At 36.7% G+C, this 14,733-nt stretch overlaps 3 protein-coding genes across 3 annotated transcripts; all 3 read left to right on the forward strand.

The window, feature by feature from the left end:
• The first annotated feature begins 5,984 nt into the window (after positions 1-5,984).
• On the forward strand, positions 5,985-7,416 carry LOC145204873 (uncharacterized). Its single transcript, XM_080077488.1, has one exon. It carries the CDS (start codon positions 6,046-6,048, stop codon positions 7,018-7,020), a length of 975 nt encoding a protein of 324 aa, XP_079933614.1. The 5' UTR covers positions 5,985-6,045; the 3' UTR covers positions 7,021-7,416.
• A 2,044-nt stretch (positions 7,417-9,460) lies between these two features.
• Positions 9,461-12,127, forward strand: LOC145214194 (uncharacterized). Its single transcript, XM_080082712.1, has 3 exons — positions 9,461-9,748; positions 10,281-10,819; positions 11,353-12,127. The coding sequence occupies exons 2-3, from the start codon at positions 10,313-10,315 to the stop codon at positions 11,941-11,943; spliced, it is 1,098 nt and encodes a 365-aa protein (XP_079938838.1). The 5' UTR covers positions 9,461-9,748; positions 10,281-10,312; the 3' UTR covers positions 11,944-12,127.
• Positions 12,109-14,187, forward strand: LOC145214280 (dehydrogenase/reductase SDR family protein 7-like). The gene is made up of 3 exons (XM_080082811.1): positions 12,109-12,664; positions 12,929-13,091; positions 13,352-14,187. Exons 1-3 carry the CDS (start codon positions 12,110-12,112, stop codon positions 13,582-13,584), a joined length of 951 nt encoding a protein of 316 aa, XP_079938937.1. The 5' UTR covers position 12,109; the 3' UTR covers positions 13,585-14,187.
• Positions 14,188-14,733: the final 546 nt, after the last annotated feature.

Genomic DNA, 14,733 nt, shown 5'->3' on the forward strand with positions numbered 1-14,733 from the left:
GCAAGCTTTTGCACAGTCAGGTGGATTTGTCAGGCAATTATTTTTTTTCTATTGATTCTTCTTGGCCTTTATTCTGAATTTAGTAAAGATATTAGTATCAAGGTTACATAAACCCACTAATTTAATTGGTCGTTTTTTGAGCCCCGATGCAAACTATTTGTATCCTGTGTCGCATAAACGGAAGTGTAGGTTTCTGGTGTATCATAAACAAGTTTACTCGCTTTCGACGGCAATGCTTTTAATTTTTTTCTAAATAGTTAAAAGGGTTTTATATATTGGAAAATTTTTCGGATTTCGTTAAGACGTTTAAACATGGTTTGGAAAAAGTACCAAACGTTGGCACGAGGACACATTTCAAAACCAAAATTGGCACGGCGGTGTTTTTGAGTTGGACACCCCTGATAAAAAGCAATAATAAATGATGATTGTCAGCTCACACCTTCCACTTCATAGGCAATATTAAAATTGTCCATACTGTTATAACGTGTGTGTGTTCAAAATTGGACAAAGAACCGCACAAAAAGTTTTCAGCGTTGTAATTACATAATGAATTTTTCATGATGTTTTTAGGATGTGAACAAGACCGCATTTTCTGTTATTTTTGTACTTCGCTACTTAAGCTTTTGACAAGCCAACTCAAGACGTACAATAGGAAAAAAATTTAAATCAGTCAAGTAGTTCAAAAAATTCTTGTGGTAAATGCAGCGAAAAAGTTTCTAGTTTGCCACGAAATACTTATTTTAGCAGGGTGCAGCTATTATCATAGATTCAAGGCTTGATGCTGGTGTACATGGCATCGCTAGAATTGTTACTAAAACGGTTTAGTGATCATATTGAAGTTTTAAATCATCGTTTATAAAATCATTATCGTTTATGCGACCTGTAAACTTCGGATTTTGCACAGTATGCTTTCAGTTTAAACTCGTCGCATTTCTCTTCACACCACACAGGTTTAAAAGGCATTTGTAATACGGTTTTCGAAAATAAACGAAATCGTTCAAACATATATATACACCAGTATAAATAATAACGAGTTACCAAATTAACAACACTCACTAACTGGTTTTTGCACAGGTCGAAGAGCAAATTCCTTTTTTTAATTTGCACAAGCGGTTTAACGTCTGTAAGCTGCAACATGTGTAAAGTAGAACAGCACTTTGTCTTCCCAGTAAACCTAACATTGTAACCGTTTATGACGTCACACACAAACAATGTGATAAAACTACAATCACCCGATAAACGTTATTTAACATAGAGATATTGCATTGTTAATTAGTAAAAACAAAACGTGCTAGAGCCATTGGTTTGACGTGTACTTGATGTCACTTTGGCATGATATTGGTAAAGCGGTTGCCCCCTTTGCGGTCCAAGTACCTCCCTGGGAGGTCCTTATGGTTTGTGTAATAAGATCCAAGTACCTCCCTGGGAGGTCCTTTGTTTGCGCCAGCGTTTACAAGTCCAAACACCTCCCAAGGAGGTCTAAGTTGCGCCATCGTGGCTACTGCGGAGCAACGGAGAGGAGCAACGGCGCGGCGCGGAGCAACGGCGCAACTCAAGCGTTGCAAAGGGAAAAAAGGGGCTGAAGTCTATGCAACTAAAACCCGGGTATTGCTTTGAGCTGTATCACACGCTTCAAAGTTACAAACGGTGACTTTTATGTGCAATATCATCGTTTACTTTTGTTGACTGAACAATAAACTTCATGTTTTTTGTTTGGTGTATGGTTTTGGTTGATTTTAGAATTGATTGGTTTGGTAAAAAATAAGGCTGTTTTTGCATTGGCTACATAGAAAAAAGCCATATTTGAAATGTGCATAAAAAAATAAATCATTTGTATTGAGGAATAAAACCTTTTATATAGTGTTTTGTGTGTATTGTGCTATTTGAAAAAACAAAAAAAAGAATTTGGACCTCTATGACTTTTTGGGTCAAAAAAATTTGGTCTGCAAAGGGTTAAGGCCCGTTTACACTATGCGTATCGCACTCGCTCAAACCTGCGTAAGTTTGTTTGTTTCATTTTTTCTGTCTGGCTTCGCGCTTGACTGATTTCGGGCGCTCATGCTCGTAGAAATGAGCGAGCGATCGCCTGCCGAGCGTTTTTCTGCGTATCAAGCTGCTTGAACCTGCGCAAACGGTTCGTGATATCGCTGTAGTGGTTTCTGATTTGAAAAAGTTGATTCATTTGGGCAAAATAAATGATGGCACGCCATTTGCCTTCAATTTAATTATTTATTACATGGTTATAATTTCATGTTCTGTTTTTTTGTGTTTAAATATTGTAATTAATTGCATTTAAAATGTACATTTACCCTAGCACAGTGGACTACATGTTGTAGAAACATAAAAGTAAGATAAACATGCCACCAATCTATACAACAACATCTCAAACAATCCTGTATGATTACCAAAATACAAAATCATGTTTACTAACAAACTATGATGTAATTTACATTTATGTAAAGCTTTTTCGATCTAGAATAGGTAACAATCAATTTATGCGATGATTTATGTTCATCAACAGTCACTGTGAGCTAAAAATGACGTCGAGTATGTTTCTTAGTACACTTAGGTACGCACCGAAAATCACAGTGTAAACGGAAGGGGTTGCAAGGTAAGGTTAGGTTAGGTTAGGCGCCGCTAAGCATAGTGTAAACGGGCCTTTAGGCAGGAAACATCTGGACCTCGTTGGCTAAAACCGCTGTATAGGAGAAACAACGTTTTGCGGCTGAAGAAACTAATCATCTCAAAAGCGGTTTTATTGTGTTAGAAACTGAAACCGCTAAAGATTCAGTTAATATTGATTCTTGCAAGTTCCCTACATGGTCTTTGTTTAGTAAGTTTAGAAAGTGTTGATAGTTTGTTTTGTTTTTGTGCTGTTTTGCGTTTTTGTTTGTTGTTAATATCGGCAGAAAGTCTTAGCATTGAAATTGAAACGTGAGCATAATGGTAGAGAAAGGCATTTTGAAACGTCAGCCAAAGTTTTAAAAAGTATAAGTTGAGAGTGTTTTTTATTTGATGGCTTGTTAAAAATTAATAAAACGTGTTGTAATTGTTCCATACCAGGCACATTGCCATGATATTACTTACGTTCAAAATACTAGATATGTTTATAATTCTTTTAATAGTTGCATTGACCCGATGGAATGGGCGTTTTTACGATTTTGCAGCCTAATGTTTACCACTTTTTCGTCTAGTTTTTATTATTCTTGCTAATACACTTTACGTATGTTTGATTGTGCTTACTAAATAAACCAAACCAATAGGTAAGCGGTAGTTCATCGGTAATATGGCTTAGGTTTTTGGAAATCCCCAGGTATTGTGTACAACTTCCAGGTGTTGCGTTTAACACGGCAGCGCACCTTTGTTACGAAATCCCCCGTTCGCGTTTGTCACAGGTAAGGCGGAACTTCCAACTAAAACCGTGATGAAGTCAGATCCTCATTATTGTGTCGAAAACCACTGATGCGTGACTCGTTGTTCAACTAAGGGTGACCTTTTTCACATTCTTTCAAGCGATTTTTGTTCACTGAGATTAACTCCCGTTTAGGAACCGATTCTCTAGTCTATTCAAACCACGCTGGCAGCTATCGTGTGATTCAAAATAGCTTGGTTGTTTTGTTTCATTGCCATTCATGCAATGCCTAAGCGTTAACTAGTAGCTGCCTGTGGGCATTTTCAGGAACTAGTAAACAGCAGATTTTTGTTTAGCGTTAGTATACGGTGTTTTATTAAGTGTAGTTAGATGTGTAGGCTTGGAATACGTACGTTTGTTTTAGGTCGTTGTCACGTCACAAGAGTTAAATGAAACAACAACATTTAACTCTTTCTACATTTTCAAGCTCATAGTTACGTCACAAGTGTCAGTGGCAAAAACAACAAACAATAAAATATTTTCTTTTATCTTGCTATTTTGGACCAATTAAAGTACCCTTCATAAGCAATATTATTAGAAAAAGTTGTTGTGAAGCTTTGCATTCTTGGACAAGTGTATAGGGTGTTATGGTAGGATTTTCTTAATATTAGACGGTGTATATTTTCTTTTTTCGGTTTTCAGTTGCCGCGTAGTTTTAATATTGCGTTGTTCGTCATGCTTGGGAAGTCACGTGGTAAAACGTTCCCATTTAATACAAGCCCCAGAAATTCTTCGTTGCATGTAAAGCATGGACTTCGTATTTGGTTGGACATAACAAATGGAATCTCACCACCAATTGTCCGATTTTAAAAGAAAACTTCCCTAATTTGATGAGAAATTACTTTTAGTCTATTTTAAGCCCACTTGATTTAGCGGTGGATGTTTTGTATCGCGAATGCTAAATAAAACTAAAAAAAACTTCAAAAAAAACAACAAGTCAAATTCTTTACAGGCTGGTTTGAGTGTTCATTTCCATTTTACAACAGACAGCTGCGCATTCTAGTTCAAGTTTAAGTAGATGTTTTGACTGTATAGGATCTGCAAGTGACTCGACAAATATGCGACGTGCAAAAACCGTGAACGGATTAGAATGCAGTGGCCTTGCAGCAATTTATAAACCGACATTACCAACTGCAGTTTTAAGTCAGAACAGTTTTTTTAAAATAGCATGGCCCTTTTTATCTCTACGTGTTTTGTAGACTTAATTATGCAATGTAGCGTTTCCTCAGCAAAGTTTGTGTTCGAAACATACTCATACATAGTGTGCAAGCAAGCCGTAATGTAAAGTTTATAGAATCACTTTCAGTCAATGTTTAGGTAGCGACTATACCAGGTCGGCAATTTCCTTGTTGGGTCAATAGTAATGACTTAGAGTGCTAACTTTACTGTTTGTAATAGTGGTTTTGGCCAGCTGATTAGAAAGCTGACATATTTGTGTTTATAGTGGGCGTTTTTGAACCGATTTAAAAACAGAAAACAAGCGGCATAAAAAGTTTTAATTTTGTCAAACTATACCTAAATGTGAAACCTAAAATAAATTGGCGTGCCATGAAAACTTACCTCGCGTGCCAAGGTTGACTCGTGCACCAGAGGTTACCGACCCCCCCACTGTAGCGTGTTATTATGAGGAGGGAACTGGGAACATCAACTCTCGTTTTCGAAACGACCTTGCGTTTTGTTCTGTTGTATAAATTATGTTTTTTAGTCCTAAATACTGCATTACGAACAGTTGTTGTTAACCCAGGTGTTTGTAGGAGTAATTAGAGCCAGTTTCCGAGTTTAAACGGGTAAATTTCCTATGGGGTTCCCATGCTTCTCGTATTATTGCTTGTAATTCGAACCAGCACAAGCATTTAAATATGCTTTTCTCTTTACTGGATACAAAGCTCAATCAAGTGGGCGGTCTTGGCCGGGTTGTAAATGACTGACACTGGAGGATTTGTAACTATGTCAACAAAGGTGTAATTGATAACCTACATCATTTTTCACCCTACCTCATAAACATAGGCATGTGGAAACCAAGTATCGATTGAGGCCCAGTTGAATGACATAGGAGCTCTCTTAAAAACAGTGTGAAGATAATAGGTTTTATCGGAAAGCATTGACCGAGTAGCGGTTACTGGCAATGACGTCTGAATTACGGAGGTTTTGTTGAAAAGCCGAAATGTTATTGAGATTGTTGAACGGTTTCCAATGATGTTGATGTGTTTAGTTGTGGTGCCTTATGATAAGCAACATCTTCGTTTTCAAGAAAACCTTGTCAGATGATTTTTAAACCAGTACAGTTTTTGAAGTCTCGTTTTAATTGATCGTTTTTTAAAGACTATGTACAAATAAATTCGCCTATAAAGGCATCGTCAATCAAAAACAAAATATTATTCAAAAAGAACCGTCACTTTAGTAGGTTTTTGAAAATGAGGTTTTGAATTAGGAAAAACGTTTCAGTGTTATCGTAAATGAAAGAAATTAGACAGGTTTTGCAAAAAATGGCATGTTTATATTCGTTTATGTCGCAACAGTTGGTACAAAAGTTTTAAAGATTGTTTTGTACAAATAGATTGTTCTGAAAAAACCTAAATTTACGATTTTTTGTTTAGGTTTTTAGGCTTTATGGTGGATTAAAACAAAGCCACATGATGCTGGAGTGCTGTGACCCCTTCAGTAACGTCACAAACTGCTCTGTGACGTTTCACAAATATCACAATAACTCCCTGAACGATCTGCGTTACATCACACACTGTCAGCTGCCGGTCATAGCTTTCACCGCGGTCTCTCTGTATCTCCTAGCGGCCACAATTTACCTTGAATTCCGTCGCAGGAGGCGCAAGAACCGCCCACTGTCTCACCGCTTGTTGCCTGTCTCCATGTTAGCTGTTACTTTGTATTCAATTCAAACAGTTGTCGACTTATTCTCGGGAAGGGTTGGCTACAGCGGATGCAAAGCACTTCACTGGGTAGCGACACCGCTCTACGCTGGCGGAAGCTGCCTCGTATACACAATACTTTGGTCCCGGCAGAGAAAATTTTATTCGGATCCCTTGTTGAAGCATTCAGTGGGGAAAATATCAAGAGGCATTAGCTCAGTAGTAATATTCATCATCTATTTTCTACTTATTGGGACGGCAGTGGCATTCGAATTCACCTACTGCCTCGTGAGCACCACATCCGGGTGTGTAGTTGTCTGGGAAACACACCAAGGTACGGTCTCTGTGGTGCCAATCATTTTTATCTTCACAAGTGTATGTTTTATGTCGCAAGTAACTTTACTGTGTCTTATTGCTTATCCCTTGATCAGTGGCACCAACACTATTTGTTACGGTTTTGCTTCGATTTGCAAACCGGCTCATAACGACATTGAGGCCATGCTAAGGCGTTTGCTGTACTGTGCTCTATTTTGTGTGGCAACCACGCAAGTAGCTGGCTTGTTTATCTTGCTCGACGCTACAGGAGTCCTCAAAGTGTACTGGTCACTCGTTTTACAGCTAGATTTGCTTTTGAACAATTTCACGCTATTTTTTACTTTTGCCGATTGGCGACAGCGCCTCCTACCGGTGATGTATCCTGCAAAAACGACAAGAGAAAGTTCGTCAGAATCGGTTCCGCTTTGAAATCGTTAAGAAGTCTAAAATTCATGGTTCGAATCGCAACAAATTTTAAAGCTGTGTTGTTCTTTTTTTGTTCCCATGTTATTCAATTGATCGAGTTCATTGTAAATTTTGGACATTATTTCGTCATAGATATCACTACGTTAGTTCTCTTTTCTTTGTTTTTCATTTGTTCAAGATGTAGAAGAACCATTGTCACTTTTGAACATCCTTTCTTTTTCTATATGTGTTCTATTTTCATCTCTTACCTTCAGTTCATTCGTCACACACCACTGCCAGTTTTGCATCTTGTCTTGTTTCGTTGGGTGTTCGGCGTTGTTTCTTTTGATTTTTTATGCAAATTAAGTTTTTTGGTCGTTTTTATTTTGGTTAACTTTTGTAATAAAGCGAAACAACTTGTTTTTGTTTTCAAGCCAACTTTATTATTTTGAAAAAAATCTGAATCGCGGTTTTTCGGTCGGGATAAATTTGGACTAAAACACTAAGATTGTGATTAAAGCAAACAGAAAACGTATATATTGTAAAAGTGCGCGTAGTAAAAAGCTTTAGAAACCCTGCTGCTCTAAACCATGGAGGGATACTTATTTTTTCCCTCCATATTAACCTGAACTTTGTTTTAGGCGGGACAATGTAGGCTAATATAACAACTTTAAAAACAAACTGAAAAAAAACTTTATAATTTATGACAGTATTGTTTCTTTTAGAAAAGCCTATTGGTTGGTATTTGTTTGTTGTAAGGTATAAACTTGCCAGCAGTGACCTAACGTATATACACTTTTCATTAGTATGCTTTTATGTAAGACTTATAAGCCTGGTAAAGGATATAGGCTGAACAAGCCAGAGTTGCAAGTCGGGCCGGGCTTTTCGGGCCGTGTTCGGGCTTAGGTATTTGTCAGAAAACGGGCTCAAAACGGGCCTTACTTTAAGTTCCGTTGCCGCCATTTTTTAGTAACAATTCTCTGGCTTTGACCTAATGCCCACCCTACTCTAAAACGTATTGTTTACCTCATTGTCTACTAGAAGCAAGCTTATCGTTAAATATGCCGAGAGATCTGCATCAAACATATTTTCATTCTTACACATAACTAGAACCTAAACAGCGGCTTATCAAATCCTCTTTTGACCTAGATCATAATGTCAATCAACCAATAACCAGTGAATGTGTGAATCAAATTCATAAAGTCTCCAGCCAATTAACTACAGACCCCGCAAGCAATTAAAGCAAGGGTCTTATCGGAATAACTCCAATAAATCGATTTTTTTTCTTAAAGCCATGCAATTTACTCCTACATTGATTTCTCTTCACAAAGGAATTGAACTTTTTTTTACAAGGGTTTTTACAACACCACGATTTTCTGGGATTGAAGCGTAAATAATATGTCACCATGTCATAAATTCACATAGGTATTTTTTGCCCTTAAAACCGGTTTAAGTAGGGCATCTTTGCTTGCATTTATTACTATCACATAGTAATGAATTCTAACTTATCACTTAGTCAAATAAGCAGTTTAACAAGGTTGCTAAAATGGTATTTGTAAAATGGTAAAGAAAAGTGCATGCAAAGTGAAAAGGGTTCATTTGTTAGATAAAGGAATAACGCGCTGCAGAGACGCACGTCCGAAAGTAGCTAACCAATTACGTTTAGCACATTAAAATACACATTAAATGTCAGAACAATACTAAATTCATTAAGTACCATTAATCGAATGTAGATTCCAGAAATATCACATCTAAAACAGGAACCGCCAAAATCGTTTTTCTGTGATTTGTAAAGATAAGAGTATATCTTTGTTGTTTGTGTTCGGCAATCGATTGCTTTAGCTGCTTATATCGAATGGTTACGTAACATTGTCGTCTATTACGTCACAAGCGGGTTGAAGGTGAACTATTAATACCAAATAAATAAACCCTGACATTTCTATTTTTGCAAAACTTAATAAAAAGACCCTACACTGTTTTTTGTCCATTTATCAGCAATTTATCCAAACTATTTCCTTTTTTGTTTACTTTCCAGTCACATTTTTACTAAAAAAAATTTTTTTTAATTTGAACGCTAACAAGGCTATATAATGTTTGCAAATGCGAGTTTGCAGTTGTAAGCAGGCATTTTCGTAAGCTTTTTTGTAGTCTCTGCCATGAAAACTGAATTGACTTACAGACACCTCCTAAACGTATTTAATGTATTCGGAAACATAATTTGACGAAAAAATCAATCAGTGTAGAAATATAAAATTGCTTGAAATATTAATTACAGACAGATGCTCTAGCTTCACAAATTGCGACAATGCATAGCAAAGACATTTGGAAAAGCAGAAAAGGCGGTAACAGATAGTTGCACTACAGGTGGACCTTCAATTTACATCAGCCGTGAATACCATATGCGAGGAATTCATTACGACGTAAGGTCATCTGTTATCAGACCTTTATCCCTATTTTGCTCGGCCTTTAACCCGCATTCCGCAGAAGCTGATCCTGTCGCATATCGATTCTTCGTGTGAACAAGTCTGCCTCTAGCAATTGTTTTGACACGCCTGACAGCGAATGAACACCTGCAGAGGCTCGCTGCCATGCCTTTCCTCTCAGCCTAATTGCGAACCAGTGTGCAAATTGCAATTAAAGCTGTGAAACTAATTGGCCAGAACTAAGCTATGTTGTAAGCCCAGATTGTTAAACCACTGTATGTGGAAGGAGCTCTGCGCGGGCTAAAGTGGCGACATTAGTTTAGTAAAAGGTAAGGTTGGCTAGTATGGTGTTAGTTACATATTTATTTGTAAGTTTTAGAATTTGTGTTTGAGATATTTATTGGTAGTTGAAATGGGAAGTAATACACCACAAACGCGGGTCTTGGTATAATTCGTATAATTTGAATCTGCCTGATGTTGTCGATAAAAGAACACGCACAATCCAATTTAACGTTTACCTCGGGTATATAGCGTATTTTAAAACGACTGTTTGGCGACTGTATTCTATTTATCATAAAAGGTATCTGGATTAAAACAAAGAAGAACAGTAAGAAAATACTAGCAGTTTTAACGTATTTTTGAAATAGTACTATGTCACTTATTAACTATAGACAGTTTTTGTTAGACGGATACTAATACATTAAATTGAAATATAAACGCTTAAAAGATTTAAATGTACATGTTTTCTCCCTCTCTTACGCTATTAACTGTGACGAGTTTTATGCTTAAGTATGTCGTGACATGCTGAAAGATTTTTCCAAACTTCAGAAGCAAGACATTAAGAAATTATTTTTATCACAGAAATAATCCTCTCTATCCTGCTTGTTATCCACATGGCATTACCACACATAAAAGTAGCAGTACTTGGTGACACTGAAACCGGAAAATCGTCCTTTCTTAGACGTTTCAAGACCAACGACTTCGATGATGCTACATTGATGGATTGGCGCAACCGTCGGCCGGAATTTGGAACTCGAAAAGCCGCGAAACATTCTGTTGGAGTAGCTCTGGCCCGTCCAGTAAAATCAAGTTTAACGACTCCCAGTTTAGTTGGCTACCAAGCGGAAAACTGGGACAAACCAAAATGTTCTTCTATGTTTTGCACTGTGTACATGTCTCGTGGAAAGGGCGTAAATAAGGAAAACGATTCGTCGGAAATGGTGGATCTCAGTTTCATGGATGTTCCCGCTTTTCCACGTTTTCCCCTCAGCTCGTTGCAGGAGTGGGACGAAGATGGCGCAGTGGGAGTAAGATCGGCTGACGTTTTCATTATCCTTTATGACGTAACAAGTCGGCATTCATTTCGATACGCGCGAACGATGAAAGAAGGAATACTTGCGGTAAACAAACAATGTATTAAATTTTTACGCAAATCTTGGAAAGAAAAAATGAAATTACTTTTTACTTTTTATTTTTGCTGTTCATTTATAATTTTCTGTACGGACCCAAAACTTCATGATTTAAATAAGAGCCGATGAACTGAGATTAAAATTCCTACTGAGAAGTGACTGTTCAATTTGAGTGTAGTGAAAGTATTTTTTTGGTTTGCAGAATTGGTGTGTTTGAGAAATTTTGGTAATTTTTATATAAAATCTGTCAAACAATCCATTTAAATGTATATCAACCCAACTTTGTAAGTCGGGCAAGCAAATTTTCCATTAAATGATTTTTTTGCTGATCATGCTTACCTTTTTTATTTGCAAATGTTGTAAACCGAAAATATTCTCTTGCCCTTTTATTTATTTTCAGCCAATTTAATGGTGAAAATAACGGCCCAAATAGACGTAAAAGCGAAATGAACGGCCCAAATAGACGTAAAAGCGAAATGCCTGTCAATTTAGTTTTAGTTTTATGTTTATTTTTCTGTTTGCAGTCGTTTCCTCAATATGAAAGCAACACGCGGCGTTCGGCGCTGAGCAAAGTTCTGCGATCTTCGTACAATGGCGCCACCCGACGGTCGATTGATGAATTCAGAACCGGCCACTCGAGGTCAGACTCCTACTTTCGACAAATGTTTGCGCGACTCAGACACCGAATTTCGCATAGTTCAGACGATCGTCGCGTCAGCGTCCAGTCCGGTTTGATGGGAGTCATTCCTTCCGTGTTTCTACATTCCCTTGTGCCTATGACAATATCAGAAGACGATGAAGATAATTGCCGAAAGAGAAAACCTTATCCGCCAACTATCATGATTGTGGCAAATAAATGCGATTTGCTAACCCCCTCCTGCGGGAAATGCACATCCGTTGATAAGTGTTTCCTGCATTCCGACATTCAAGTCGATCCGATAAACCACGAGGTGGCGCAATTGGTGCGAAAATCCTGGAAATGCATGTTTATGGAGTGTTCTGTGAAAAGTGGCTGGAATGTTACGGACGTTGTAAAAGAGGCCGTCGACGTTGCTTTGGAAGCTCAAGAACAGATGTCCCGAAAAACTCAAAAACGATCCCAAAAATATAAATAACATCCTGAATTAAATTTTGAAATTTGTAGGTCTACCTCATATTGTTTTTTTGTATGTTAAAAGTTGCTTTGCTCTGTTTTTATAGAAATCGTATTTAATTTTGCGCGTTGGTGCGTAACGCATTTGTAAACATGCGTTTTTCTTGCGATTCGTTGGGAAATACAACATGGGTTTTTGCAGTTTTTATGGCTTCGTTGCTGTTATAATATGTCTAATTTGTGTTTTGTATTTGCGAAACCGAGCCCCAAGAAAAGATGAAAAGTTAAAAAAATTGAAAGGCAAAGTAGTTTTAATAACAGGAGCCAGTTCTGGGCTCGGAAAAGCATGCTGCTTCGAATTTCGAAAATACGTATGCAAAGTTGTTCTGTGTTCGAGGAATCTTGAGGAACTAAAGCGAGTACAAAAACAGTTGGAAGACACATATCCTCTGCCACCAGAAGAGGAGGGCAATGCATCATTAGTCCACAAGTTAGACGTTGCAGACATTGATACCGTTGCAGAAAATATCAGAAATGTTGCTGCATTGTGTGGTAACAGAATTGATATTCTAGTGAACAATGCTGGGATAGGAAACAAAGAATCTGCCCTTTCCAGTATTGTTGAGGTATTTAAACAAGTGTTACAAGTAAATTTACTTGGATCAATTGCCACTACCAAAGCAGTTTTGCCTCATATGGTTTCCCAAGGTTCTGGACATATTGTTGGAATTGGAAGTATACAGGTATTAAGGCTTGAATTTTTGTAGAATATGAATTTAATTACCTAGTCATTTTTAATTTATTGTACCATTACCTTCTAATTTTAAGGTTTTTATCATTTAATCAATGTAGTTAAATAAAAATCAAATGCAGAAGCAAAAATGCAATCTTTTGAATGGTAATGTTTATATTTCAACTTCTTTCACATAAAAACTTTATTACAGCAATCTGTTCATTTTCAGTTTGAATGAAATTAGGGTTTTGAACAAAAATAACTTTATTTTTAGAGCAAAGTAGCCATACCATTCAGGTCTGCATATTCTGCTTCGAAACACGGAGCCCATGGATTTTATGATTCTCTACGTCCTGAAGTTCACCAATATAACATCAAAGTGACAACAGTAAATCCTGGTTACATTAACACCAACATATCAAAAAATGCTCTTAAAGGTGAGAGTTGGATAAAATTGGATTTAACAAATTGAATGTCTTAAATTAATTAACTTTTGCTGTTAGTCATTGTGTTTTTGACAATCTTTTGCTCGAATAAAGTGTTTTAGTTACATTAAGTGCCATTTATTATCTGAGAAATGTAATACTATGTAAGACAGGGATTGCAGAAAAAAATGACTGGCACCTGCACATAAATAAATTGTTTGGGATGCAGTTGAATGTTAGCCTTGTTATTTTACATAAAATACAAATTTTAGCTGATGGTACAAAATATAGAAGAACTGAAAATGAGTACTTGACCGGAATGACTCCTGAATTTGTTGCTGAAAGTGTAGTGAATTCGGTTGTAAAGGGGTGGAGTGAAAACACTGTGGCACCGATATTGTACAAGTACGTTCCAGCACTTGGATTCCTCTTTCCTGGTGTACTTCTGTATTTTCTACAAAGGCGTGCTGCACAGCACAAACAAGGAACTAGAAAAGTTGATTAGGGTGTTCGTTAACATAAAGTCATAAACCAACAGAATTGTATAGTTTTTCTGTTTAGATATAAGAACTTTAGTTAATGTTGTATTTTTTCGATTAAATTCAATGAAGTTTTGGTTTGATTTCAGCATTTTTTTGCTTGGAGCTGCTATAAAGCAATGTTTGAAGTTAAAAATTGATTTCTATCATTGTTTTGTTTTCTAGTGAAGCTTTATTTAATTTTTGCATCAATTTATTTGTTTTTTTGTGTATGATTTGTAATATGCGCTGTCAAATGTTGTACTCCTCAAGGCCTAGCAGGTCACCAAACTTTTTGCACTGAAGTCTGAATGATGTTGAATGTAATTTTGCAAAATCTGATGACCCAGCTGTTATAAAGTTGTTCATGTTTCGAGAAATTTATTATACTGAAAACGATTACCTTCAGCACATCTGCTCATTAACGACTAATGTATCATGCCACTTACATCAAAGCCAATGAAAATCAACCTTTATGAAACCCTATGCAAATTTCAATTGATTTCATGTTTTTTGAAAATTATATCATGTTTTTTTCTTCTGTGAATTTTCGTTGTGATATTGAGAAAAATAAAAATGTTGTCACTTGAGTTGCTAAAAATACTGAACAAGCGTTCGTCCACCAGGTTGCATATTTAACAAATTTGTCATGCCGTTCTGGTGGCCGAAACGTCAGCAAAAAATACAATTAAGTTCTTGAAAAACAACTATCGTAGTATTTTGTTTAGCAGCACACCAGTTGAATGACAAATTTGATAAATACCGGTATGCAACTTGGTGGAAAATATTGTCAAAAATTGCTAAAACAATGAACGTCATAAATTTGTCTTAATTTAGCATTAACTGTTATTTGAATAGAATTTTTCGAAAGCTTTTGTTACCGCAACTGGACAGCAAAACGACAAATGCAATTTGTTGCTTTATCAAACATGTACTGCTATCGGTTCCTTAAATAAAATGCCACCTTCGCGGGTTCAATTTAATTACTCAGCAATTTGTGTTTTGTGCAAATGAGGCAGGAATTTTTCGGTAGATACTTTAACACCAAAAACTAGCGGCACTGGAGTCCGGTTTACTTTAGGTCAAATGACAAATAGTTTATGATAGTTTATAAGTGCTGTTTAAACCACCAGAAT

Source organism: Phallusia mammillata, chromosome 1 (genome assembly GCF_965637545.1).
Source record: "Phallusia mammillata chromosome 1, kaPhaMamm4.hap1.1, whole genome shotgun sequence".
NCBI lineage: Eukaryota > Metazoa > Chordata > Ascidiacea > Phlebobranchia > Ascidiidae > Phallusia > Phallusia mammillata.

Excerpts from the sequence above, each read along its gene's own strand:
- LOC145214280 (XM_080082811.1), top strand. The coding sequence starts at position 12,110 with ATGGGTTTTTGCAGTTTTTATGGCTTCGTTGCTGTTATAATATGTCTA. Across the intron at positions 12,665-12,928 it reads TTGGAATTGGAAGTATACAG|AGCAAAGTAGCCATACCATT; the intron begins GTATTAAGGCTT and ends CTTTATTTTTAG. Across the intron at positions 13,092-13,351 it reads ATCAAAAAATGCTCTTAAAG|CTGATGGTACAAAATATAGA; the intron begins GTGAGAGTTGGA and ends TACAAATTTTAG.
- LOC145214194 (XM_080082712.1), top strand. The coding sequence starts at position 10,313 with ATGGCATTACCACACATAAAAGTAGCAGTACTTGGTGACACTGAAACC. Across the intron at positions 10,820-11,352 it reads TGAAAGAAGGAATACTTGCG|TCGTTTCCTCAATATGAAAG; the intron begins GTAAACAAACAA and ends TTCTGTTTGCAG.
- LOC145204873 (XM_080077488.1), top strand. The coding sequence starts at position 6,046 with ATGATGCTGGAGTGCTGTGACCCCTTCAGTAACGTCACAAACTGCTCT.